At 41.0% G+C, this 25,390-nt stretch overlaps 2 protein-coding genes and 1 long non-coding RNA gene across 7 annotated transcripts in view; 2 read left to right on the forward strand and 1 right to left on the reverse strand.

Annotated features, from left to right (window-relative positions):
* The first annotated feature begins 35 nt into the window (after nt 1–35).
* LOC125961493 (proline-rich protein 36-like) lies at nt 36–6,881 on the forward strand. Its single transcript, XM_049699607.1, has 2 exons — nt 36–1,689; nt 6,302–6,881. Exon 1 carries the CDS (start codon nt 181–183, stop codon nt 1,639–1,641), a length of 1,461 nt encoding a protein of 486 aa, XP_049555564.1. The 5' UTR covers nt 36–180; the 3' UTR covers nt 1,642–1,689; nt 6,302–6,881.
* Nucleotides 6,882–19,452: 12,571 nt separating this feature from the next.
* LOC117201470 (uncharacterized) lies at nt 19,453–20,921 on the reverse strand. The gene is made up of 2 exons (XR_007472262.1): nt 20,631–20,921; nt 19,453–20,101 (listed from the first exon to the last, which is right to left on the reverse strand). It is a non-coding gene; the product is annotated as an uncharacterized LOC117201470 (long non-coding RNA).
* An 83-nt stretch (nt 20,922–21,004) lies between these two features.
* Nucleotides 21,005–25,390, forward strand: part of RRN3 (RRN3 homolog, RNA polymerase I transcription factor) — a 28,408-nt gene continuing 24,022 nt past the window's right edge. For 4 of the 5 annotated variants that reach the window (XR_004483490.2, XR_004483491.2, XM_004270160.4 and 1 more), the window contains exons 1-3: nt 21,009–21,159; nt 22,646–22,751; nt 23,914–23,970. Coding sequence is in view for 3 of the 5 variants with exons in the window: in XM_004270160.4 (XP_004270208.1) it covers nt 21,071–21,159; nt 22,646–22,751; nt 23,914–23,970 (252 nt within the window). In the remaining 2 variants the exon portion in view is untranslated. Of the gene's footprint in view, nt 21,160–22,645; nt 22,752–23,913; nt 23,971–25,390 lie in introns of all 5 variants that reach the window. The other variant, XM_033428752.2, reaches the window with a different exon arrangement.

The raw sequence follows: 25,390 nt of genomic DNA on the forward strand, positions 1-25,390 counted from the left end.
CGTTTTTTTTTTCCTCAGAACAGGTGAGCGGCGGCTTCTCTTTCCCGCCCACTCGCCCCGCCTCCTGCTTGGCTCGCCCCCAAGGCGTTGCCATGGGGACCAAGCGGCCACAGCTGGCCTGTGGCGGTGCCGCCTGCCTGGTCGCTTTTGCGGACCTGGTGGCGGCGACAGTGGGAGCTCATGGAGCTTTCGGTTAACGACGTCGACAGGACCAAGAAGCGGTGTGGTCTGGGCCGTTGCAAGCATTTCTTTTGGTTGGGCGTCGCCTTCGACACGGTGGGCGCGACCGTGATGTTCACCGGGGTCTTCGCCGATCTGCTCTTCTACGACCTGTTGCTTTACCTGGGTTCCATCATCATCTTCCTCAGCCTCCTCTGGTGGGTTTTCTGGTACAGCGGTAACATCGAACTGTCTTCTGAAGAACCCTTGAACAGGCCCTACCACCTGCCTTCCGCCACCACGCTGGAAGTCCTGAGCCAGACCATCAGCAACTGTTTCTCTTTCAACATGGGCAGCGTTTCCAACACCTTTATGCGGATGCGGCCGCGGCGGCGGCACCGCCAGAGGTTCCTGCAAGGGAGTGCTCTGGATATGACCGTCACGGGCCAGGTCGAAAACCAGCTAGACCAGGACAAAGACGGGATGGAAGGTGCCAAGGAGAGCGGCGACGCTCAGGACTTTGGCAGCGAGGATCTCCCCAAACCTGAAGCTGTCAAAAGTTTAAAGGGAGTTTGCTCCTTGGGCCCCAATGCGGGTCCCCTAGGCACTGACGCTAGTCTCCCAAGGTTTGTTAAAGGACCATGGACCCATCTGGTGCAGCCATTCACTCCATCTCCTCTGGACCAGCCTCTCACTCCAGCCATCCTGGCTTTTAAGAGCCTGCCCATAGTCCCCGAGGCCTCTGCTAGCCAGCCTCTGCCTATTCTGAACTCTGAGACCCAGCCTGTAGTTTCCTTGGCCTCTACAAGCCAGCCCCCTGCAGTTACTCTTGCCTCTGTGAGCCAGCCTGCTGCCCCCTTGGCCTCTGCTAGCCAGCCTCTACCTATTCTGACTTCTAAGAGCCAGCCTGTAGCTTCCTTGGCTTCTACTACTCAGCCTCCAGTCCTCTTTGCCTCTGAGAGCCTGCCTGCTGTCCCTTTGTCCTCTACAAGTCAGCCTCTGACCATCCTTACCTCTCAGAGCCACCTCCTGGTGCCTGTGGCTTCACAGAGCCAGCTCCAGAATCTTGCTCAGGCCTGTCAAACTCAGCCACCACCTCTTCAGGCTTCCCAATCCCAGGGTCTGGCCACCCAGGTCTCTCTGCTCCAGCTGCTGCCCACCCAGTCTTTTCAGACCCAACCTGTGGACCTTCAGGCGGCCCAGGCTATCCAGGACTTTCAGGCCATGTATCACACCCAACAGACCTCCCAGAGCAGCTCTTTAGTCCAGAGGATTGGACCAAGCCAGTCTCCATCTGCCCAGGAGTTTCACAGAGAGCCAGTTGCTTTTGAGACCCCACCACCAGCGGGCCAGGAGCTAAGTCAGAACCCCCCTGACACTGCATCCCTGCTCCCTGAGTCCCCAGCTGCTCAAGCCCAGCAGTCAGTGCCCCCCGGCAGGGCGCCCACCCCCGTCCCGGAGAGGAGGAGTCGCTTTCTCTAGCACAGAACCAGACCCCAGCCCTCCGAGTGGCCCTAAGGCCTCCACCAAGTAAGTGACTTTGGAGGAATACCTGCAGTATTCCTTAACTGTTGCCGGGTCCATGTTCTGGTGGTTTCCTCAACCCCCTCTCTTCAAAAACATTAAGTTACTGGAGGTGAAGTGGCCTCTTCCTTCAGGGATTAGATCATTTGAACTTTGGTAGATTTTTGAAACCTAGTGCTCTGAGTGGATGAGTTGCTGTTAAGGTTTTATGGCTCTCCCAGCCTGATGCTTTATTTCGACTTGGTGTGGAGAGGGTGTTAATTACCTTCCTTCAGGGCCTCTAAGGTAGGGGGACTCTGCAGTGTTTCTGAAACAAGATGATTTTAGGTGGTACAGGGACGCAGCACAAATAGCAGTGAGCCTTCCAGTGGGAAAGTTATTCCCTTTTCAATTCTTTTTTCAATCTTTCTGATTATATCAAGGAGAATGCCCTTAGTTTGGGGTTAGTGATCTCTAACACCTCTGTAACACTTTGGTAGGTAACACCTGCACCCACCTAGAATTTAATACCATTTGTGTTAACAAAGTTATTTCAGTGGATAACTTCTATTCATGCCCAGTAATACTGGTTTCTCTATTTATTGATACAATAGTGATGGTTCTTTTTTGAAATCCACTTATTTAAGTAAAAAATACTTTACATGAGTCAATGTAAAGGTAAAAATTAATTGTAGAGTGAAACTTGGAAAGATTCTGAAATTTGGAAAACATTTGGTTATTTGTACTAAATCGTATGCACTTTCTATTAAATCCCAAGACCCTTTATTCTGACCTATTGGATGAATTTTGTGGTTAAAGTTATTGAGGAGGAAGTTCACTTAACTCCCAAACCCTTGGCAATTGGAATGGTAGAAAAGATCATGTGAAGGTCAAAATTGGTGACCCTGCTTCTCAGGGGGTTAAGTGCTGAGTGTCAATATCCTGGTCTTTCTCTCTAATCCTGTTGATAAGTTATTTGGGGGGGCAGGGAGGAAGAGTATGGGGGGCAGAGCAATACTTTGAAATTATGTTAATGCTTCTTGTTTAAATGTTACCAACATATTCAAGAAGGTGTTTATCCTAATTTCATATTGGTTGGTTTCATTTCCAGCGTGAGATACAACTGAATATTAGGTGGAAGTCAAACTCTTTATTTCCTTATGATTTTCTCCAATTCGCCTTTAAGAGAATGTGTAACACTCTCTAGGTATATAAACACATATATATTCTATAGATAATCATAGGGGCAAAGTATTTTAGCTCTTGATTTTGTACAATTTGGACACGTGGATTCTAAAATGAAATACATTCAGTGTTTTATGTTTATCTCTTTAAAAATTTTTTAAGAGCAAAACACTGACAAACCATAATAATTCCAGAAGTTAAAGATTTAGTATTATTGAAAAAGATCATTTTTTCCCATTAATTCTTTCAAGTAATTCATATGATCGAAATAATTCTCCATGTAATTCTTAAAGGAGCACTTACTAAGTGCCAGGAATAATGGTAAATGCATATAAACATGAAAGGATGCAGACCTTGCCATCAGAAAGTTTAGAGACCCTGTTCTCTAAAGAGGAGAAAATTTTAGACAAGGAAGGAGAAGGGGTAGGCTGGTGTCTACCTGATAATTTTTAGTGGAATAATTATTTTTGACAGGAAGAGCCATGCAGTGCCTTTCAAATAATTAATTCACTGACCCGGCATTTACTGAATTTCTAGCAAGTGCCAGGCATTCCATTAGGCATTGGGGATTCAGAGAGAAGGTGCCCCTGCTCTCCAAGTGCTCACTGTTCATCAAGGCAGACAGATCTAGGAATAACTAACACAGTGAGCTGTAACATGAGTCTACTCACAGTCTTCCAGAATACAGGGTGAGGAATTTTTCAATTGGATCCTAAAGTAGGTGTCTATTGGTTGAGGAAGATGAGAAGAACATTCCATGCATGGGGGAAAATCATCAATAGAAAGGCTCAGAGGTTTAACAGTCAGTCCATGGCTTGCTGGCAACACATTTGGGAAAGGATAATCCGATGCTGGAGTCAAGAGTGCTTGGGGTTGGGTGTGAGGAAGTGGGAAACCTTTGAAGGCTTTTTAAGAAGGGTACTTGTGTTCATAATTCTACCTGTGGGCTCTGTTCTAAAGTAATGGCAGGTGGCCAATAATTAGAGAATAATTGCTAAGTTCTCTGCCAGTTAGTTCTAAGGGGAAAACAGTCCTCTTAGATGTTACAACAGTTTCTAATTAAAGTATAGGGGACTTCCCTGGTGACGCAGTAATTAAGAATCCACCTGCCAATGCAGGGGACACGGGTTCGAGCCCTGGTCCGGGAAGATCCCACATGCCACGGAGCAACTAAGCCCGTGCGCCTGTGCTCTAGAGCCCGTGAGCCACAACTACTGAGCCCGCATGCCACAACTACTGAAGCCTGCACGCCACAACTACTGAAGCCCACACGCCTAGAGCCTGTGCTCCACAAGAGAAGCCACCGCAATGAGAAGCCCACGCACTGCAACAAAGAGTAGCCCCCGCTCGCCGCAAGTAGAGAAAGGCCGCCTGAAGCAACGAAGACCCAGCACAGCCATAAATAAATAAATAAATTAATTAATTAAAAAATAAAGTGTAGGCTCCATGGGTATTCATCCTGGAAAACACTGTCAGGTGTTTATTTACTTGTACATAACATTTTTTTTGCTACAAAGATTGTTGCCAGGCCCTTTCCGGATTCTTGGATGTTACCACCATAGAAATGATATTGTTTCCACAAGACCCTTAGGCAAGCAGAGGTTTTTATTCAAAGAGGTAGCATGTGCACAAAGGAGAGGGCGGAAAACTACAACAGCAAGAAAACAAAGCAAAACAAAACTTCCAGCTCCTAGAGTAGAAGGGGCGAGTTGCTTTTATAACAAAAGGGAGGGTTTGTCTCATGGATCACTGATAATTTCCAGAAATCGTCCAACTTCTTTGATCATCAGCAGGTGGCCCCATGATGGCTATAAGGAACAGGGAGTTGTTTCTGTGAGGGTGTAGAAATGCATGAGAATTTTCTGCAAAAACGCACAGGAACAGATAAGGTTAGTCTCTGGGACTCAGACCCCCGGGGCCTTTGTTCTTTAGCTTACAAGGTCTCTTTTGCCCAAGGCCGTTACCCTGGTCCTTTTCCGAAATGGCTATGCTCCTCTCTTCCTGTCTCAAGATGACGTCAGGTAGAATGACACCATTTTGTTGCATTTCTCTGTACTGACGGTAGGATAAGTACCTATCTAAAATGGAGGTTGACAAATTTTTTTCTATAAAGGCCCAGATGGTAAATATTTTAGGCTCTGTGGGCCAATAGGCAAGATCCAGACTATTACGTGGCTGCTTATATAACAAGAGAGTAACTACTCCCGCCCCACCCCACCCCCTTTTGCTGGGGGGTGGGCTGTATAGTGGCTTTGACTCCAGTTGCACGGCTGGAGTCATCCACCTGACCAAGAGCAACTGGCCCGAGGCAGAGGGAGACCAGCCTGCCTGGCCAGGTTCGCAGCCAACACAGTGTATTTTACTCTGCCCCAGTGACACCCAGGCCCGAGGCCGTCATCCTCTCCTCTCAGAGAACCTGGCTGTCTCATCTTTGTCTGCTGGCCTGAGGAGAGCTGATTTGCCCAGTCCCTGACTCCCAGGTTGAGATTCCACCGTTGGATGCCTGCCATCTGCCGTAACGTTCAGGCCCTGAGGAGAAGGCAGGCCAGACAGGCAGGCACAGGGAGCTCTGGGGAGAGCAGGAGTGGAAACCGATCCCTGGGGTTTAGTCTTGGAGGCTCCCAGCCATAGACCACAGCAATGTAAAAGCATGGAGTGGGGAGAGGTGCTGCTGGCATCTAGTGGGTGGAGGCCAGAGGGGCCGCCAAACACCCTATAATGCTCAGGCCAGCCCCTCACAACACAGAATTATCCCGCCCCAAACATCGTCAGTGTGAAGTTGAGAAACCCTGATCTAGACTAATAAAAATTTGCGCTATAGTTCATTAGGCACTTAAAAAAAAAACCACTTTATTTTGATCCTCAGATGACGCATTACCTCTTAAATAGTAATGGTATCTTCTCCACTAGACCATGAGGATCTCATTCATCTTTGTTTTGTTCATCTTTGTATTCCCATTTTGTATAATTCTGAATCAACACACACATATGGGGCATTTATTAATAATAATAGCTAACATTTATTGGGTGTTCATAATACACTACCCACTGTGCTTAAGTAACTTACAGGCTTTATCTCATTCGTCACAACCATCAGAGATAAGGCACCATTATTATCTCCACTTCAAGGAAGGGAGATTTGTTATTGGAAGGTTATGTAATTCTTTTCAATGTCACATAAATGGAGGAGCTGGAATTGATGTGTAATTGATGTATAATTTGTTATAAGGTGTATATTATAAGCTTTCCTTCCAAGCGATAGTTATTAAAGAACTTTTTTCTTAAGCCTATTAGTCATAACTTGGGCTGTAATACCCCAGATCAGTCTAGGGTCATTTCTCTGTTGAAAGCTTTATTTCCAGAGAGAGAATGCAAATCAACAACTCTTTCATTTTTTGGTTCCTCTCTATATTTGTAAGTCTCATCTCAAATAAAATTGCTTTTTTCTTTCCAGAGCTCACCAATGTTCCTACAGATTTAAGTGCCAAGTTTATAAAAGCACAAATACTTACCTTAATCTCGATTTGGAAACCTCCATCTGGAGCCCTGGCCTGTCTCAGCACTGCAGACTTGACCAGCTGCCTCCACCAAGTCTGTGCTGCAGAGTGGGGAGAATTTTCCAGCCCCAGACAGTAAAGATGTTTATTGCCAGAATTTGAAGCCATAATAAACTATGCTGTTCCAAATGAACTTCATTTTAAAAGAAGTTGGTTTTTAAAATAGACTTCTCTTGTGAAAACATTCCAGCATTCTAAGCGGAAAATCATGTCTCACATACTCTGGGTGAATGTGTCAGTACAAATCCCACAGAAACGGACATTGAAAATTGCAGCTCCTTGTATTTAAGGATGCTTTGTGACCTCGTTAAGCTATCAGAAAAGTTAAGACAATCAGGGTATTATAACATGTTACAGTTTATTTATATGTTCATTTGATTTAAGCAATATGAGTTTCCCTTTTTCCCAAGGATTTAAAACCTGCTGATTTGATTGCATATTTTAATGATAATCAAATAAAATTCATTTGGGACTGCTCTCCTCTTATGTTCTTTCTTTGTATCAGTGAATTGTTTATGCAAGAATGGTCTAATATAGGGATAGTTTGCTTTTAAATTTTCCAATTATAGGCAAAAGTACATTTTTAGGTGGTATGGTACTTTGGATCAAAACTTCCAAAAATTTAGTTACTTTTATATTTCTTCCCCTTTTCTGCCCTATGCTTCATTATTTCTATGTTTATAATTTTTAAAAATTAACTCAAGTTGGAAGACTTCATGCATTGCAGATACTTGGAAAAAAGAATAAGGGAAGGACATTATGCTAAGTGAAATAAGCCAGTTTCAACAAGATATATACTGTATGAGTCCACCTATATGAGATTTCTCATATCAGAGAACCAAATTCAAAGAAACAGAAAGTAGAATGGTGGTTGCCAGAAGCTGGGGAGAGTGGGGAACCAGTAGTTGTTTAATGGGTACAGAGTTTCAGATGAAAAGAGTTCTGGAGGTTAGCTGTACAACAATGTCAATGTACTTAACTCTACTGAACTGTACACTTAAAAATGGTTAAGGTGGTAAATTTTATGTGTATTTTACCACAATTTTTAAAAAAGAATAATTGGATTAAACCAGCAATTTATAAACTATATGACATTTATCAATTTATTTTTAAGTAATAATATATGCAACAGTTGAGCTTCTGTATATAAAATGAACCAGGTAAGCACAGCTGTTTTAATAACACAAGAACTATAGTTAGGAACTCAGAGAAAAATCAACTTTAACGTAATACAGAACAAGCGACCAGGTAAGTGCAAAGGACATTGTTGGGGGTGTGCCCACACGCACGTTTCAGGAACCTACAGAAGAGCCTTTTATCTTGCAGTAGCTAATCAATATTTGTATGGTTGGATTTTACCTTGGGTAAATAGAGGTGGTTCTCAAGAACTGTGATTAGTGAACCTCAGGTGCTACCACAATGCCAGGAAGCAGACAGTCACCTTGAAAGAAAGATAGAAACAACTTTAATCATCTTAGTAAATATAGATGTTTATGTATTTTAAAAATACAAGGTCCCCAAATGACCGGCTGCCTGGAGCAGAGCTGCCCACCAGCCTGGACTCCACACGGGCCTCGACATGAAGGAGAAAGAAATCTCGTTATTCTTAAAAAATGAATACATAAATCAACCAATAAATATAAAATAAAAACACTGTCTGGTTTATTTTCCCCCCATTTCAAAAGAAATGTTTTTTTACTACTCAGCCATAAGAAAGAATGAAATTTTGCCATTTGCAACAACATGGATGGACTTGGAGGGTATTGTGCTAAGTGAAATAAGTCAGACAGAGACAATACCGTATGATCTCACTTATATGTGGAATCTAAAACATGTAACGAACTAGTGAATATAACAAAAAAGAAACAGACCCACAGATACAGAAAACAAATTAGTGGTTACCAGAGGGGAGAAGGAAGGATGGAGGAGCAAGATGGGAGTAGGGGATTAAGAGGTACAAACTATTATGTATAAAATAATCTACAGGGGACTTCCCTAGCGGCACAGCAGATGGGACTCCACGCTCCCAATGCAGGGGGTCTGGGTTCGATCCCTGGTCAGGGAACTAGATCCCACATGCATAGCGCAACTAAGAGTTCACATGCCACAACTAAGGAGCCCTGGAGCCGCAACTAAGGAGCCTGCCTGCTGCAGCTAAGACCCAGTGCAACCAAATAAATAAATAAATAATTGTTTAATAAAATAAATAAAATAAGCTACAAGGAAATATACAACACAGGGAATATAGCCAATATTTTATAACAACTTTAAATGAATTATAACCTTTAAAAATTGTGAATCACTATATTGTACACCTGTAACTTATATAGTATTGTACATCAACTATACTTCAATTAAAAACGTGATATAAAAAAATAAATATATAGGATGAACACATTTTTAAAGTTTAAATCTTTGGGTAATATATTTCCATATTACAAAATCCAACAAGCATAAAACAGCACAGAGTAAAGTCTCTCTATAATCCTCAGCACATTGCTACTGATAGACATTAAAAATGTTATTAGGACTTCCCTGATGGTGCAGTGGTTAAGAATCCACCTGCAAATGCAGGGGACATGGGTCGAGCCCTGGTCTGGGAAGATCCCACATGTCGTGGAGCAACGAAGCCCGTGTGCCACAACAACTGACCCTGCGCTCTAAAGCCCACGAGCCACAACTACTGAGCCCATGTGCCACAACTACTGAAGCCCATATGTCTAGAGCCTGTGCTCCACAACGAGAAGCCACTGCAGTGAGAAGTCCGCGCACTGCAACAAAGAGTAGGCCCCACTAGCCGCAATTAGAGAAAGCCCACGTGCAGCAACAAAGACCCAACACAGCAAAAAAGTAATAAATAAATAAATATATATATTTTAAAAAATGTTATTGGTTTCTTGTAAATCCATTCATTCAAATACATATATACAATACATTCATTATATAACATTCATTTATATATATATAACGTGCTTATACTGTACCTTCTAGTGTTTTTTTTCAAAAAATTTTTTTCACATCTTTATTGGAGTATGATTGCTTTACAATGGTGTGTTAGTTTCTGCTTCATAACAAAATGAATCAGTTTTATATATACATATATTCCCATATCTCTTCTTGCTTGCGTCTCCCTCCTTCCAACCCTCCCTATCCCACCCCTCCAGACGGTCACAAAGCACCAAGCTGATCTCCCTGTGCTATGCGGCTGCTTCCCACTAGCTATCTACCTTACGTTTGGTAGTGTATATATGTCCATGCCTCTCTCTCGCTTTGTCACAGTTTACCCTTCCCCCTCCCCATATCCTCAAGTCCATTCTCCAGTGTGTGACTTTATTCCTGTTTTACCCCTAGGTTCTTCATGACATTTTTTTTTGTTAAATTCCATGTATATGTGTTAGCATACGGTATTTGTCTCTCTCTTTCTGACTTACTTCACTCTGTATGACAGACTCTAAAATAGCTCAATTTCGTTTCTTTTTATGGCTGAGTAATATTCCATTGTATACATGTGCCACATCTTCTTTATCCATTCATCCGATGATGGACACTTAGGTTGTTTCCATTTCCGGGCTATTGTAAATAGAGCTGCAATGAACAGTTTGGTACATGACTCTTTTTGAATTATGGTTTTCTCAGGGTATATGCCCAGTAGTGGGATTGCTGGGTCATATGGTAGTTCTATTTGTAGTTTTTTAAGGAACCTCCATACTGTTCTCCATAGTGGCTGTACCAATTTACATTCCCACCAACAATGCAAGAGGGTTCCCTTTTCTCCACACCCTCTCCAGCATTTATTGTTTGTAGATTTTTTGATGATGGCCATTCTGACTGGTGTGAGGTGATACTTCATTGTAGTTCTGATTTGCATTTCTCTAATGATCAGTGATGTTGAGCATCCTTTCATGTGTTTGTTGGCAATCTGTATATCTTCTTTGGAGAAATGTCTGTTTAGCTCTTCTGCCCACTTTTGGATTGGGTTGTTGGTTTTTTGATATTGAGCTGCATGAGCTACTTGTAAATTTTGGAGATTAAACCTTTGTCAGTTGCTTCGTTTGCAAATATTTTCTCCCATTCTGTCTGAGGGTTGTCTTTTCGTCTTATTTATGGTTTCCTTTGCTGTGCAAAAGCTTTTTAGTTTCATTAGGTCTCATTTGTTTATTTTTGTTTTTATTTCCATTTCTCTAGGAGGTGGGACAAAAAGGATCTTGCTGTGATTTATGTCATAGAGTGATCTATGTTTTCCTCTAAGAGTTTTATAGTGTTTGGCCTTACATTTAGGTCTTTAATCCATTTTGAGTTTATTTTTTTGTATAGTGTTAGGGAGTGCTGTAATTTCATTCTATTTTTGTGTATGGTGTTAGGGAGTGCTCTAATTTCATTCTTTTACATGTAGCTGTCCAGTTTTCCCAGCACCACTTATTGAAGAGGCTGTCCTTTCTCCATTGTGTATTCTTGCCTCCTTTATCAAAAATAAGGTGACCATATATGTGTGGGTTTATCTCTGGGCTTTCTATCCTTTTCCATTGATCTATATTTCTGTTCTTGTGCCAGTACCATACTGTCTTGATTACTGTAGCTTTGTAGTATAGTCTGAAGTCAGGGAGCCTGATTCCTCCAGCTCCGTTTTTCTTTCTCAAGATTTCTTTGGCTATTCAGGGTCTTTTGTGTTTCCATACAAATTGTGAAATTTTTTGCTCTAGTTTAGTGAAAAATGCCGTTGGTACCTTGATTGGGATTGCACTGCATCTGTAGATTGCTTTGGATAGTATAATCATTTTCACAATGTTGATTCTTCCAATCCAAGAACATGGTATATCTCTCCATCTGTTTGTATCATCTTTAATTTCTTTCATCAGTGTCTTATAATTTTCTGCATACAGGTCTTTTGTCTCCTTAGGTAGGTTTATTCCTAGGTATTTTATTCTTTTTGTTGCAATGGTAAATGGGAGTGTTTCCTTAATTTCTCTTTCAGACTTTTCATCATTAGGGTATAGGAATGCAAGAGATTTCTGTGCATTAATTTTGTATCCTGCTACTTTACCAGATTCATTGATTAGCACTAGCAGTTTTCTGGTAGCATCTTTAGGATTCTCTATGTATAGTATCATGTCATCTGCAAACAGTGACAGCTTTACTTCTTCTTTTCTGATTTGGATTCCTTTTATTTCTTTTTCTTCTCTGATTGCTGTGGCTAAAACTTCCAAAACTATGTTCAATAATAGTGGTGAGAGTGGACAACCTTGTCTTGTTTTTGATCTTAGTGGAAATGGTTTCAGTTTTTCACCATTAAGGACGATTTTGGTTGTGGGTTTCTCATATATGGCCTGTATTATGTTGAGGTAAGTTCCCTCTATGCCTACTTTCTGGAGAGTTTTTATCATAAATGGGTGTTGAATCTTGTCAAAAGTTTTTTCTGCATCTATTGAGATGATCATATGGTTTTTCTCCTTCAATTTGTTAATATGGTTTATCACAATGATTGAACTGCGTATATTGAAGAATCCTTGCATTCCTGGGATAAACCCCACTTGATCATGGTGTGTGATCCTTTTAATGTGCTGTTGGATTCTGTTTGCTAGTATTTTGTTGAGGATTTTTGCATCTATGTTCATCAGTGATATTGGTCTGTAGTTTTCTTTCTTTGTGACATCTTTGTCTGGTTTTGGTATCAGGGTGATGGTGGCCTCGTAGAATGAGTTTGGGAGTGTTCCTCCCTCTGCTATATTTTGGAAGAGTTTGAGAAGGATAGGTGTTAGCTCTTCTCTAAATGTTTGATAGAATTCGCCTGTGAAGCCATCTGGTACTGGGCTTTTGTTTGTTGGAAGATTTTTAATCACAGTCTCAATTTCAGTGCTTGTGATTGGTCTGTTCATATTTTCTATTTCTTCCTGGTTCAGTCTCGGAAGGTTGTGCTTTTCTAAGAATGTGTCCCTTTCTTCCAGGTTGTCCGTTTTATTGGCATAGAGTTGCTTGTAGTAGTCTCTCATGATCCTTTGTATTTCTTCAGTGTCAGTTGTTACTCTCCTTTTTCATTTCTAATTCTATTGATTTGAGTCTTCTCCCTTTTTTTCTGGATGAGTCTGGCTAATAGTTTATCAATTTTGTTTATCTTCTCAAAGAACCAGCTTTTAGTTTTATTGATCTTTGCTACTGTTTCCTTCATTTCTTTTTCATTTATTTCTTATCTGATATTTATGATTTCTTTCCTTCTGCTAACTTTGGGGTTTTTTGTTCTTCTTTCTCTAATTGCTTTAGGTGTAAGGTTAGGTTTTTTATTTGAGATGTTTCTTGTTTCTTGAGGTAGGATTGTGTTGCTATAAACTTCCCTCTTAGAACTGCTTTTGCTGCATCCCACTGGTTTTGGGTCATCATGTTTTCATTGTCATATGTCCCCCTCCCCCTTTTAAAGTTTCTCTTAAGATGCAAGAGGGAAAAGATATGGGAACATATGTATATGTATAACTGATTCACTTTGTTATAAAGCAGAAACTAACACACCATTGTAAAGCAATTATACTCCAGTAAAGATGTAAAAATAAATAAATAAAGTTTCTCTTAAGTTGTTAATATGCAAGTTAAATCTGACTTTACAGGTTTGTAAACTCCTTGATGGCTAAAATCCTCTCTCTCTTTTGTTTCTCCCACAGGTCATATAATATACACTGAAGTATTTTGGACTTAGTTTTATTCTTCTAATAATTAAGGTCATACTTGACATCATCCTGAAAAAGAATCAATGTGTGTTCTATTCAACACCATTCTAAGCATTTCATTTAATGTCTCTGGCATAGTCAAAACTCAGTTGTGAGAAGGCTAGAGATAGTGACAGTGAAAAACAAAATAGCATTGTTCAAAGAGTCTTATTTTTACCTTTGGTCTTACCCAAGACTTCTAAAACTGGAGTTACTAAAAAGTGATTAAATTGTTTTATTTTTTATTTAGTACATACTAAGTGCCAGATACTATACGAGGCACAAGGATGATTCAGTCTCTGCAGAAGTCATTTCCTTTCTCTCTGTTTTCAATGTTGTACAGCAAGAAATTAAGGGCTGAGTAGTCCATAACTAGATAATCAAGCCCAAAATAATCAGGCATTGGCTGCGGTTTTTAGTTTAAAAAGCCATAAGAAACAAACTATAAGTAATAGGATGCAAAATATTTAAGGTGTTACTGCTGGGCAATTTATGAATTATTTTCTTCTTTTCTGCAATAAATCCATCTCTCTATCTCACAGGTCAGTTTTCAGCTGACTGCAACTACATTTCTCATGTTTACATGAAAATAAATGGGCAAATACTACTGTCATTTAATTAAAACCCACTCTGTAGTGCTCACTGTGCCATACTCTGTGGTTTGTGCTTTACACGCTCTAATCTGATCCTTACAATAGCCCTAAAATAACTGAAAAAAATTGTTATCCCCATTTTATAGATAAGGTAACTGAAGTTCTGAGAACATTTAGGCAGTTGCCCAAAGTAATAGAGTAAACGACAAATCTGGGGTTTGATTCCTATTCTTTGTGACTCAGCTCTAAAGGGTGAAACTCCATCAGTAAAACCCATGAAACAGTTTTTTAATTTTAAAATTAATATTGTTAATGTGATTATTTACCCATCCCCCATGTTCTATGAGTTAATATACTTCATTAAATTAAATAAGCATGGAAGACTATATGCCTTTTAGTCACCTGTACAAAAATAAGGAAAGAAAACTGCATTTTGACAAGTGCCAAATACCATAAATTATATTAGAGTATAATTATAGACTGTATGTAGTATAAGGCTTCCAATATTACAGTCTGCAAAACTAATGTGAATTCCCCACCATGTTAAGATCTCTCACAGTTTGACTCTGCTAGACAAAATGGCACAAGGGTCATTACTTATGATTAACAAAGTGATGCAGAACTTTGTTGTAAAAGTCGAAAGGGGCTGTAATTAGGAGATTAACTCATTATTTATGCAGTAATCTGGTTTGATCAGCCTGAGAAAGGGTACTTTTCTAGTTCTTGTTTCTGAACGGAGTGAGCTGAAAGTTTAACCCTGTGAGCTAGGTCAAGGTGTACAGCTCTAGAGCCTGATGCTCTTTCTGCGGTGCCACTCTTTCTCCTCAACGTGCTTTTATATCACACAGTATGTATTTACCACATGAGTTTAATAAACAGGGAATGGATCATACAGCAAAATATAGTTCTAAGTCCTTCTTTATCCTCTGTTATATAAGTAAATTTTTAGTTAAATGATTTAGTGTAACTGAGCAGGACCCTGTGGAACCTTCCCGGGACAGATGACCCCGCCACAACCTCCATCCTCCACCTGCCTCATGTTTGTAGAAAAACTTTAGCCTCCTAGGCCTTCCCCCAGTTCCAAAGAATAAATTTAATCTGAGAAATGAGAAAATGCAGAGGAAAATAGGCAAGCAAGACAAAATAATAGTTTTGCTATTAAACAAAGTCAAGGACATTTAGTACCTCCTCAAGGACTATAGATAATATCCTGAGCCATATCCTTTGAACTGTTTTGCAGATACTGGAACCCCCACAAGGTAGAAGAAGTTAACTGTATACTGCCCACAAGCACATAGACCCCAGGCCAGTTGGAACCAGAAGGCCTAGCTGACCAAATATTTATGGCTCAGATAATGTTCCAACCACAAGTGAGACATGATGGCTACTTCTGTGTGATCAAGACAATCATCTCTGAAAATAGAAGATTGCCCCCTCCCCAGAATGTAGCCCTTTCCTCTTTTCCCTGTGTAATCGCCAAGCAAAACCTGGGGAGTAGGGATTTGGTTCTTTGGGACATGACTCCACCTTCTCCCCAGGATTGCTGGCTTCCTCAATAAAGCCATCTTTCCTTTTCACCCAACACTTGCCTCTCGGTATTGGATTCCTGAGTGATGATCAGGTGAACCTGAGTTCAGTAACATTAGTATGGAGAAATTTTTCCAGTACCATTATCAGATTATATCATGGTGAATTGCTGTTAAATAATATATTACTTCTTCTGAAATTTAACATCCACTTAGCTTAGATCTCTGTACTTTGTGTCTTGCTTTGCAAAAGGCTAATATAATTTGAATATAAAGAAGGAAAAGGAATGAGTATTTGTATTACAAAAGGATCCCTGGACAATTATTCATTTATTTCAGGATTCCAATTTTGGCTGTTTTCTCAGTGGATTCTCTTCTTCTCACCCACCACCACCCTCCTCCAAATGATTGTTACCTCAACCCTGAACTGACTGAAATCCTAAATGATATCCCATTTTCTATTCTTGCCATGGGGTCTTGCACACACTTTTCTTCCTACCTTCAAAGCACTGTCCCCTCACAGTCTCCTGACCCCTTCACCCTTAGTGATTTTTTTTTTTGGCCACGCCACATGCGAGATCTTAGTTTCCCAACAGGGGACTGAACCCGTGCTCCCTGCAGTGGAAGCGTAAAGTCTTAACCACTGGATCATCAGGGAATACCTGCTTAGTGCTTTTTAAATTTCAACTCAATAATCACTTTCTCAAGGAAACTTCCCAGAACTCCCTAAAGATATAAATTATGCACATTATAGAACCCCACAGCACTATGTATTCTCCTGTAAAGGAATTAATAGGTTTGTAAGTGTGATCAATGATACATTTGATCAATGTCTGTTTCTCTCACTAGTTGGCAAACCCCATGAGGCAAGGACCATTACTGCTGTTGTTGTTGTTAGCTGACCACAGACTTCCAGTGCCTAGCACAGGGCCTGGTACCTAGGTGTTCAATAAATATTTGTTGAATAGATGAATATAGATATTAACTACTATTAGACTGAAAGTCTGTCAGAAAAGATAAAGTTGAGGTTTGGTAGTTCCTTCCAACCAAAGATCAATTAGAAAGACAGATAAAACAAAGTTCTGAAATTATGCAAATAAAACAATAGAAAATGTTATTGATTCATAACTTAAGTCAGATGCAGTTGTCTTCTAAGGAATTTAGGGAAGAAATTAAGGCACTTTTCTCTGTAGCATCCTTCTGGTAAAACTCTGAAAAACATTCCAACTAGGCGTTAAATAGCATGAAGCTCTTGCGCATTACCACCATTTCCCAACAGAATAAAATGGTAATATTTTTTAATATCCTCCAAGAATATTAAAGGCAAAATTGAAAATTTTATGACTGTTTACAATATAATTTTGTATACTGTTTTACCTTTTTTTCTCTAGTTGTTTCTTATATATTTTGTGTCTTCAACTGGACTAAAAGTTCACTAAGGCCCTGCTTCATACCAGTGGTTCTTAATTTTGGCAATATTGTCTCCCAGGGGCATTTGACATGTCTGGAGACTTTTGCTTTTCATAATGGGGAGGAGGGGAATGCTACTATCACCTAGTGGGTGGAGACCAGAGATACTGCTAAACATCCTACAATGCGCAGGACAGTCTCCTCCCCTCATAAAGCATTATCTGGACCAAAATATCAATAGTGCCAAGGTTGACAAACTCTGCTTTATACTTCTCTGGGAAAAGGAAGGCTCTAAATTAATGGTCTTGGGATATATTTATACTATTATTTAATAATGTATTAAATACATTATATTGTATGTAATTACCTATTATAATTAGATAGCAATACAATTTATATGTATTTTTATTATACATAATTACATATACTGTGTGTAAATATACTTTAATTAGTAAACATATATACATTATTAATTAATATACATTAACTATATGTATTAAAGATACACAGGGACTTCCCTGGTGGGCCAGTGGCAAAGAATCCGCCTTACAATGCAAGGGATGCAGGTTTGATCCCTGGTCAGGGAACTAAGATCCCACATGCTGCGGGGCAACTAAGCCCATGCGCCACAACTACTGAGCTCACGTGCCTTAACTAGAGAGCCCGCTTGCTGCAAACTACAGAGCCCATGTGCCCTGGAGCCCGCGCCACAACTAGAGAAGAGAAACCCCACATGCCACAACTAGAGAGAAGCCCACACGCTGCATCAAAAGATCTCTCATGCCTCAACGAAGATCCTGCGTGCTGCAACTAAGACCCGAAGCAGCCAAAATAAATAAAATAAATAAATAAGTAATAAAGATATATAGTTGAGATCTTGCATTAAGGAATGGCGTTTTTGTAAAGATAAGTGACATAAAATAATTGTTGACTGTTTTTGGAAAGGGAAAAGGGACAAATGTGATATCTATTATTGGCTTTGCTATTTAGAAATTGTTCATTTGAATCATCCCTGCCATATAGTGATTTGAAAAACATTTCTGGAGCATTAATAGTGACATTTTCATCTACAGCAAAGGTACAATATGACCTCACCTCTCAAGATTGGGTTAGAGGAGGGCGCCTGACTCAAATTTGGCCAGTGAAAAATTATTTTCCGGTGCTTTAAGATATCCTGTATCCTTAGAACAAATTCTCCTTTTTTGCTTAAACTAGCTTGAGAAAGTTTCTGTTACTTTCAAGCCAAGAGGCTTTAACCAAGAGAACTACTCTAGGGATGACTGTAAAATTCATCTCTAGGGGAACACTGCTCTTTTGAAAAACAGTTTAATGGGTCTTCTGGGTATATGAAAGTAAAATTTCATTCTGGAGTGAAGAAGCTCAGAAAAATTATGAACGGCTGTAATGCACAGTAATGTAAAGGGATGACTTCTTTGTGAGCAAGGCTGCATCTTTTCAGGAGCATGTTAATTCTTGTTTGCTTGTTGTTGTTGAAGGAGAGGTCTTTATTATTTTTTTTTTTAATTAGAGTTGGAGACAAAAAGAGATCAGAGTCTGGGAAAGGCAAGATTGGATAAAGGAGGCTTTTCCCTGGCCAGCTGAGTTGGCCCATGGAACAGAGTGAGTAGAGGATCCCCAATGAAGAAACATGACCAAGGAACTCCAATAGTAGATTATACTATCTAGTTTTAGGATTTTTCTTGCACTGTGCTCAGGTTTCACTGAAAAAACATTTTAACTTAGAAGTCTTGTCTTAACTGTGCTTTGTGGGAATAAGGAAGGAGTTGTGCTCAAGCTTAAGGACAAGGTATTGCTGGCAGTGTGTAGTGGCACAACCACTTTGGAAAGCTCTTTTTTCCTTTTATTTTTTACTGAAGTATACTTGATTTACAACGTTGTGTTACTGCTGTACAGCAAAGTGACTCAGTTATATTGATACATATATATACATTCTTTTTTTAAAGAGTATTTTTTAAAAATACTTATTTATTTATTATTTATTTATTTTGGCTGTGCCGGGTCTTAGTTGCGGCATGTGGGATCTTTAGTTGCGGCATGCGGTCTTCTTAGTTGCAACATGTGGACTCTTAGGTGCGGCATGCATGCAGGATCTAGTTCCCCGACCAGGAGTCAAACCTGGGGCCCCTGCATTGGGAGTGCCGAGTCCTACCCACTGGACCACGAGGGAAGTCCCTATATACGTTCTTTTTCATATTCTTTTCCATTATTTATTTTTAAATTTATTAAATTTATTTATTTTTGGCTGCACTGGGTTTTTGTTGCTGCGCGTGGTCTTTCTCTAGTTGCGGCGAGCGGGGTCTACTCTTCGTTGTGGTGCACGGGCTTCTCATTGCAGTGGCTTCTCTTGTTGCAGAGCACCAGCTCTAGGTAAGCGGGCTCAGTAGTTGTGGCTCTGGGGCTCTAGAGCGCAGGCTCAGTAGTTGTGGCGCATGGACTTAGCTGCTCCACATCATGTGGGATCTTCCCAGACCCGGACTTGAACCTGTGTCCCCTGCATTGGCAGGAGGATTCTTAACCACTGCGCCACCAGGGAAGCCCTCCATTATGTTTTATCAGAGGATACTGAATACAGTTCCCTGTGCTATAAAGTAGGACCTTGTTGTTTACCCATTCTATATATACCAGTTTGCATCTGCTAATCCCAAACTCCCATGGAAAGCTCTTTGACTGTGTCTTGTATACCCCCCAAGCCAGCAATTCTACCCTAGAAAAATTCTTGCACATGTGAATCAGGAGACTATTATAAGAATATTCATAGCAATGTACATAACAGTGGGAGGGAGTGCGGAAAGAAAAAATCTAAATGTTGGAGATAAGAAAATGGATTTATAAATCATGGTATGTTCATATAATAGAACACTACAAAGCAGGGAAAACACAATTACATACAACAGGGATGGATTCTAGAAGCATAATGTTGATTGAAAAGAAGCAGCAGCATAATACAGCATGGAAGTAATTTTATCATTGAAAGATAAGTGAAAATAAACAGTATATTGTCTGGGAATATATATGGTAATTACATAAAGAAAAGTTGAAATGATTTTTAAAAAATCAGGATAGTGATTACCTTGAGAGGAAGCAGGGAGAAGGTGGGATATGGAAGGAGCACACAGGAAGAATCAATAATACAGGTTGTTTCATAAGTTGGGTGTACATTCACAGGTGTTCACTTTACTATGTTTGATAACTTACATTAATATATATTCTTTTTTACATATCAAACTTTCTAAAAATGAAAGAATAAAGTAATTGTCAAATTGCTTGACAGTACAGAGTTAAACTTCTACTGGCTGAGAGTGCAAAGAATTGTTTTGTTTTGTTTTCTAAGCTCTGGAGGTGGAGGGGTAAAGATTCCCACTTAAACAGCTGTCTTGAACATCTTTGTGAGCTAGGGCGTAATTTCCTCTGTTTTGGGGACATGAATGATTTCTGCCCAGCATTCCGCAGGAACTCTAAAGCAGTGAGCGAAGAAATGGTGAGACCATATGGAGACAGCAGAAGGACAGTTACACTGTTGCAAAAACAGAACAGTGCTTTATATTCAACAAGTTGCTGTAGCTGGTTTACGTCCTTTTTATATAGTTCTATACAGTTTCCAAAGGTTGCAACATTTTCCCTTCTTAGAAACTGAGGGGAGGGACACTCCCTTTTTCCCTCTGCCTCCTTCCCACCCACCCTGCTTTGGCACCTGTTGTTCCCTATGCTTGGAAGACCCTTCCCTGCTTTGTTGGTCGGCCGACTCGGTACCTCCTTTAAAATTTTAAGTTTAAGGGCTAATGCCTTTTGGAAACTGGCTTCTCTCACTCTCTGATTTCTCATCCCAGCATCATCACAGCTCTGAGATTTCTGGGTAACTCTCTTCATGAAACCTGCTTCCGGGAGGGTAAGATTAGCTTACCCAAGCTAATCTGCGAGGATAGCGCAGTGGGGACGGAGAAGCGGGTTCCTGGGTCAAGCCGACTTGTTCAAACCCCGACCCACCCATGTCTCTGCGGGTTTGGATTAATTACAGGGCTTCGGGTTCTTCAGTTTGATTGAGGAAGGCTTTGACTCCGAAAAGTTAATACTCGACATACCCAGCCACCGCTTAGCACCTCCCGGTGTCCTCGCCCTTTCTCCCGGAGCCTCAGGGCTGGACCGAATCATCCTACAAACGTCTCCAGTCTTAATACTGGAGGTGGCCTCATCGCCGCACCTCGCTGGGCGGAGAAAGTCCTCCAAGCGGAATGAGGGGCCTGATGCAGGGGGCCGAAGAGACCGCCTTGGCGGCACTCTAGCCCGCCGAGGTCACTCAGCTCTCCCCACGTGGGGTTCCTGATTGGCTGAAGGCCGTCGCTCGCACACTCGTTTTCCGGGATGGAGGCGGTCCTAGAAGGAGCACGACTTCCGGCGTAAGGTGTAGTCGTCGCGTGTCCGGTCAGATGGCGGCACCGTTGCTTCACACGCGGTTGCCCGGAGATGCCGCCGCTTCGGCAGCTGCAGTCAAGACGCTGGCCGCGTCGAGGACCGGGTAAGAACCAAGGACGCTTCCTTCTGCGCGTCTGGGACCAAAGCCCAGGACCGGGATTAGGGGAGAGGAGCTGAAGAGTCTGGGACAGAGCTAACGGAGTGGGGTGGGAGCAGAGGGAAGAGGGTCACTTCATGTCCTCAAGAGTGAGTCCATGCCCCTTAGATGGGTAATAAAAGTGGGAGAGGGGATGGAAAAATGAACCTATTCGCTGTTCCATAGTCCCTCCTTTCTCTCCACTGGTTCCCTTATAGCATCCCAGGCCTGGGTACTGCATTCTGTTCCTTTACTCTTTCCTCCTGCTTCTTCGACTAGCTTTGGAAAGAGGTCCCTGGGCTATTTGGGTTATTAGCCAAATGCTGCCACTGACGGAAAATTGCGTCTTACGTTTTGCTTGTTTTTTTAAAATTTGTTTTGACACACGTTTGTTTAACAGTGTTTATATCTAGCTCAGCTTTTAAAGCCCCTAACGCCCGTAAAACACTTCGGGGTTTAACTTTGAGAGTCCTTAGCAGGATGCTATGTTTTTTCACTAATCTCTGTTTAAAAGAAGCAAACTTTGCGGAACACTTGGCATAATATCACTCATTTTATATATATATATATATATATATATATATATACACACACACACATATATATATATATATATATATATATATATATGCAGGCTCAGCGGCCATGGCTCACGGGCCCAGCCGCTCCGCGGTATGTGGGATCTTCCCCTACCAGGGCACGAACCCGTGTCCCCTTCATCAGCAGGCGGACTCTCAACCACTGCGCCACCAGGGAAGCCCGTATAATATATTTTTTTTAAGTGCCTACTTTTGGCGTTAGGCATGGGGGACAGTATATCAAAAGAGACAGTGTCCCTGGTCTCAACAGACCTTCAGTCTAAGGAGGGAAAGACAGTAGATAAGTAAACGATGATTTCAGATAGCGGTAACTGCTGTGAAGAAATAAAACAGTGTGATGGTAGGGGAGAGGGAGAAGATGGGTACTTTCGATTTCTGATGGGGAAGGTCTCTGACATTTGAGCTTCAACTTGAATGAAGACAAGGGTCCAACCACGTACACATCTGGAGAGTGTTTCTGACAGAGGGAATAATAAGTAAAATGGGAATCTGCTTGGCAGGTTTGAAGAACAGAAAGGACCCTGGCTGCAGTACAGTAAGTGGTTAGAGGTGAGGTCAGAGAGGTAGGCAGGGGCCGGATTAATGTAGGACCTTGAAGACGATAAAGAGTAGGAAACCTTTGGAGAATTTAAGCAAGAGAGTAGAGTAGCATGATCTGTCTTAAGTTTTTGAAAGATCATTAGATCACTGAATGAAGAGTGGATTGCTGGGGGACTCAAGGGGAAGGAGGGAGGCCAATTAGGAGACTTTAGCAGTAGTCCCACTGAATGATGTTGTTTCAATAAGTGTTGGCTGTTATAGCTTTTATTTTTCCCTGTCATGCACTTAATGGCTTGATAATCTTGGTTCTGTAGGCTTTCAGATATGCTTGCACTAGAAAATGATTTCTTCAATTCTCCCCCAAGAAAAACTGTTCGGTTTGGTGGAACTGTGACAGAAGTGTTGCTGAAGTACAGAAAGGTAAGAGGTGATAATGTGAGGTTGGTGGGTTTTTTTCCCAGCTTTATTGAAATATAATTGATATATTGAGGTTTGATTTTTGCTAGTCAGAATACAATTATAGCTGTTATACTAAAAACCAGTAGATAAATAAAATGGATTTTAGATATCAATATTGAAATCAAATAAATTTAACAACAGCACCGTGCTGTCAGTTCAAAATTAGAGTAGTAACCCCTTTACTGAGGTTTCACATCTTCAAGTGCTTTATTTACCTAGTGTCTTTTAAAATCTTTAGCAAGTAGTAGAATAAAAAACCATTAGATCAAAGCATTTTATTTCTTTTTTTAAAAATAAATTTATTTATTTTATTTATTTATTTTTGACTGTGTCAGGTCTTTGTTGCTGTGCATGGGTTTTCTCTAGTTGCGGCGAGCGGGGGCTATTCTTCATTGCAGTATGTGGGCTTCTCATTGTGGTGGCTTCTCGTTGCAGAGCACGGCTCTAGGTGCGCGAGCTTCAGTAGTTGTGGCACGTGGGCTCAGTAGTTGTGGCTCGCGGGCTCTAGAGTGCAGGCTCAGTAGTTGTGGCACACAACTATGTTGCGGCTTAGTTGCTCCTCTGCATGTGGGATCTTCCCAGACCAGGGATTGAACCTGTGTCCCCTGCATTGGCAGGCGGTTGCCTAACCACTGCGCCACCAGGGAAGTCCCACATTTTATTTCTTAAGGAATTACCAAAGCATTGCTTTGGGACAATAAACCAGCTCTATTAATGGGGATTTTTTTTTTTTTTGGCTTTGTTTTTGTGTTAGTTTAGAAGTGATTCTGCTGTATCTCAGCAATGGTGGGAAAATATGCATTACTGTCTATTTTTATATGTAACCTGCATTTATATCCATATATATGATTGGATAGTATCATGGAATATTGACTATCATATTCAAATGTCAGTACACAAGTATAGCTAAATATGAATGGCCTGTTGTCATTTTCTTATTTCTAAACCCCCTAGCTACACTAACATGAGTTTTAAAATTTTCGTAGTCAGGATTTTATAATCCGCAACTGATATGTGTATGTTACAATGTTCTTTTTGTAAAAGTTAAAAATCCTGCTGTTGGTCTTTAACTGGAAACCCAAGCAAGAAAAAATTCATTTTTTTTTCCCCCCTTCCTGTTAAGGGGGAAACAAATGACTTTGAGTTGTTGAAGAACCAGCTGTCAGATCCAGAGATAAAGGTAATTAATTTTGTGTTTGATTATTAGCAAAGTTGTTGCCACTTTGTATAGACATTGGTTTGCACTTTTGGTCCTATTCCATTCTCTAGAACTTGCTCTATGATCCTTCTTTAATGGTTCTCAACCAGGGGCACTTTTGCCCCTGAGGTAATTTGGTGATGAACTGGAGACTTTTTTTGTTTTTTTTTTTTTTTTTGCGGTACGCGGGCCTCTCACTATTGTGGCCTCTCCCGTTGCGGAGCACAGGCTCCGGACGCACGGGCCCAGCCGCTCCGCGGCACGTGGGATTCTCCCGGACCGGGGCACGAACCCGCGTCCCCTGCATCAGCAGGCGGACTCTCAACCACTGCGCCACCAGGGAAGCCCATGGAGACAGTTTTGATTGCCACGACTGGGAGAAGTTGGAAGAGTGCTACTGGCATCTAGTGAGTGGATGATAGGGATGCTGCTAAACATCCTACAATACACGTGGCAGCCCTTCACAGCAGTGAATGATCTGGCCCCAAATGCCAGTAGTCCTGAGGTTGAGAAACCCTGCTTTAATTTTTCCTTTTTAGAACCTTTCTTCTATGCTGCATGCAACTCTCATGTCTCTCCAGTTCTAAAACAACAAAACAAAACAAAGAAACAACAAAAAATGACTTGTCTTTCAAACTACTACTCTTTCAGTGTTTTTGGAAATGGTTCAAGGTATATATACCTGTCATGTAGTAACAACTCAGTAAATGTTATTTCCCTTTTCTTCCTTTATTGCCCAGTTTTGGAAAGAATAGTCTGTTACTGTGGGCAGTGGTAGTTAAATTGCCTGGCATTAAAATCCCAACTCCATTGTTTCCCAGTGTGTGATATTGGGCATGTTGTTTAACCTCTTTGCCTCTGTTTTCCTCCTTGTAAAACCAGAGAAATGAGAGAAGTACTTTAAATGTAGCTGTTTTAAGAGGATCCAATGAGTTAATATACAAGAAGCATTTAGAACAGCCTCTGACTCAGAGGACTTTGTAATTGTTAGTTGTTGTTCCTGTTGACAGTCTGCATTTTCTCATTTCTCATTCATGTTTAAATCCACTGTTAAGTCCACTGCTGTATTTACTATGACAGAAGTTACCAGTGATTTCTTATGTGTTGATTTCAGTGGACTTCTTTTTTATTTTTTAAAGCCCCATAGTAATTCCTTGTAGCAGTTTATACAATTGACTACCCATTTCTTAAAACCTTTCCTTCAAGACTTCCCTGGCGGTCCAGTGGTTAAGACTTAGTGCTTCCACTGCAGAGGGTGCAGGTTTGATCCCTGGTTGGGGAACTGAGATCCCGCATGCTGCGTGGCGTGGCCAAAAAATAGAATAAAATGAAAAAACAAAAAACCCCTTTCCTTTGGTTTCTTTGATCTTCCTGTCTTCTTATCACTTATCTCTAATCATTT

The sequence above is a fragment of the Orcinus orca genome, chromosome 16, assembly GCF_937001465.1.
Source record: "Orcinus orca chromosome 16, mOrcOrc1.1, whole genome shotgun sequence".
Lineage (NCBI taxonomy): Eukaryota > Metazoa > Chordata > Mammalia > Artiodactyla > Delphinidae > Orcinus > Orcinus orca.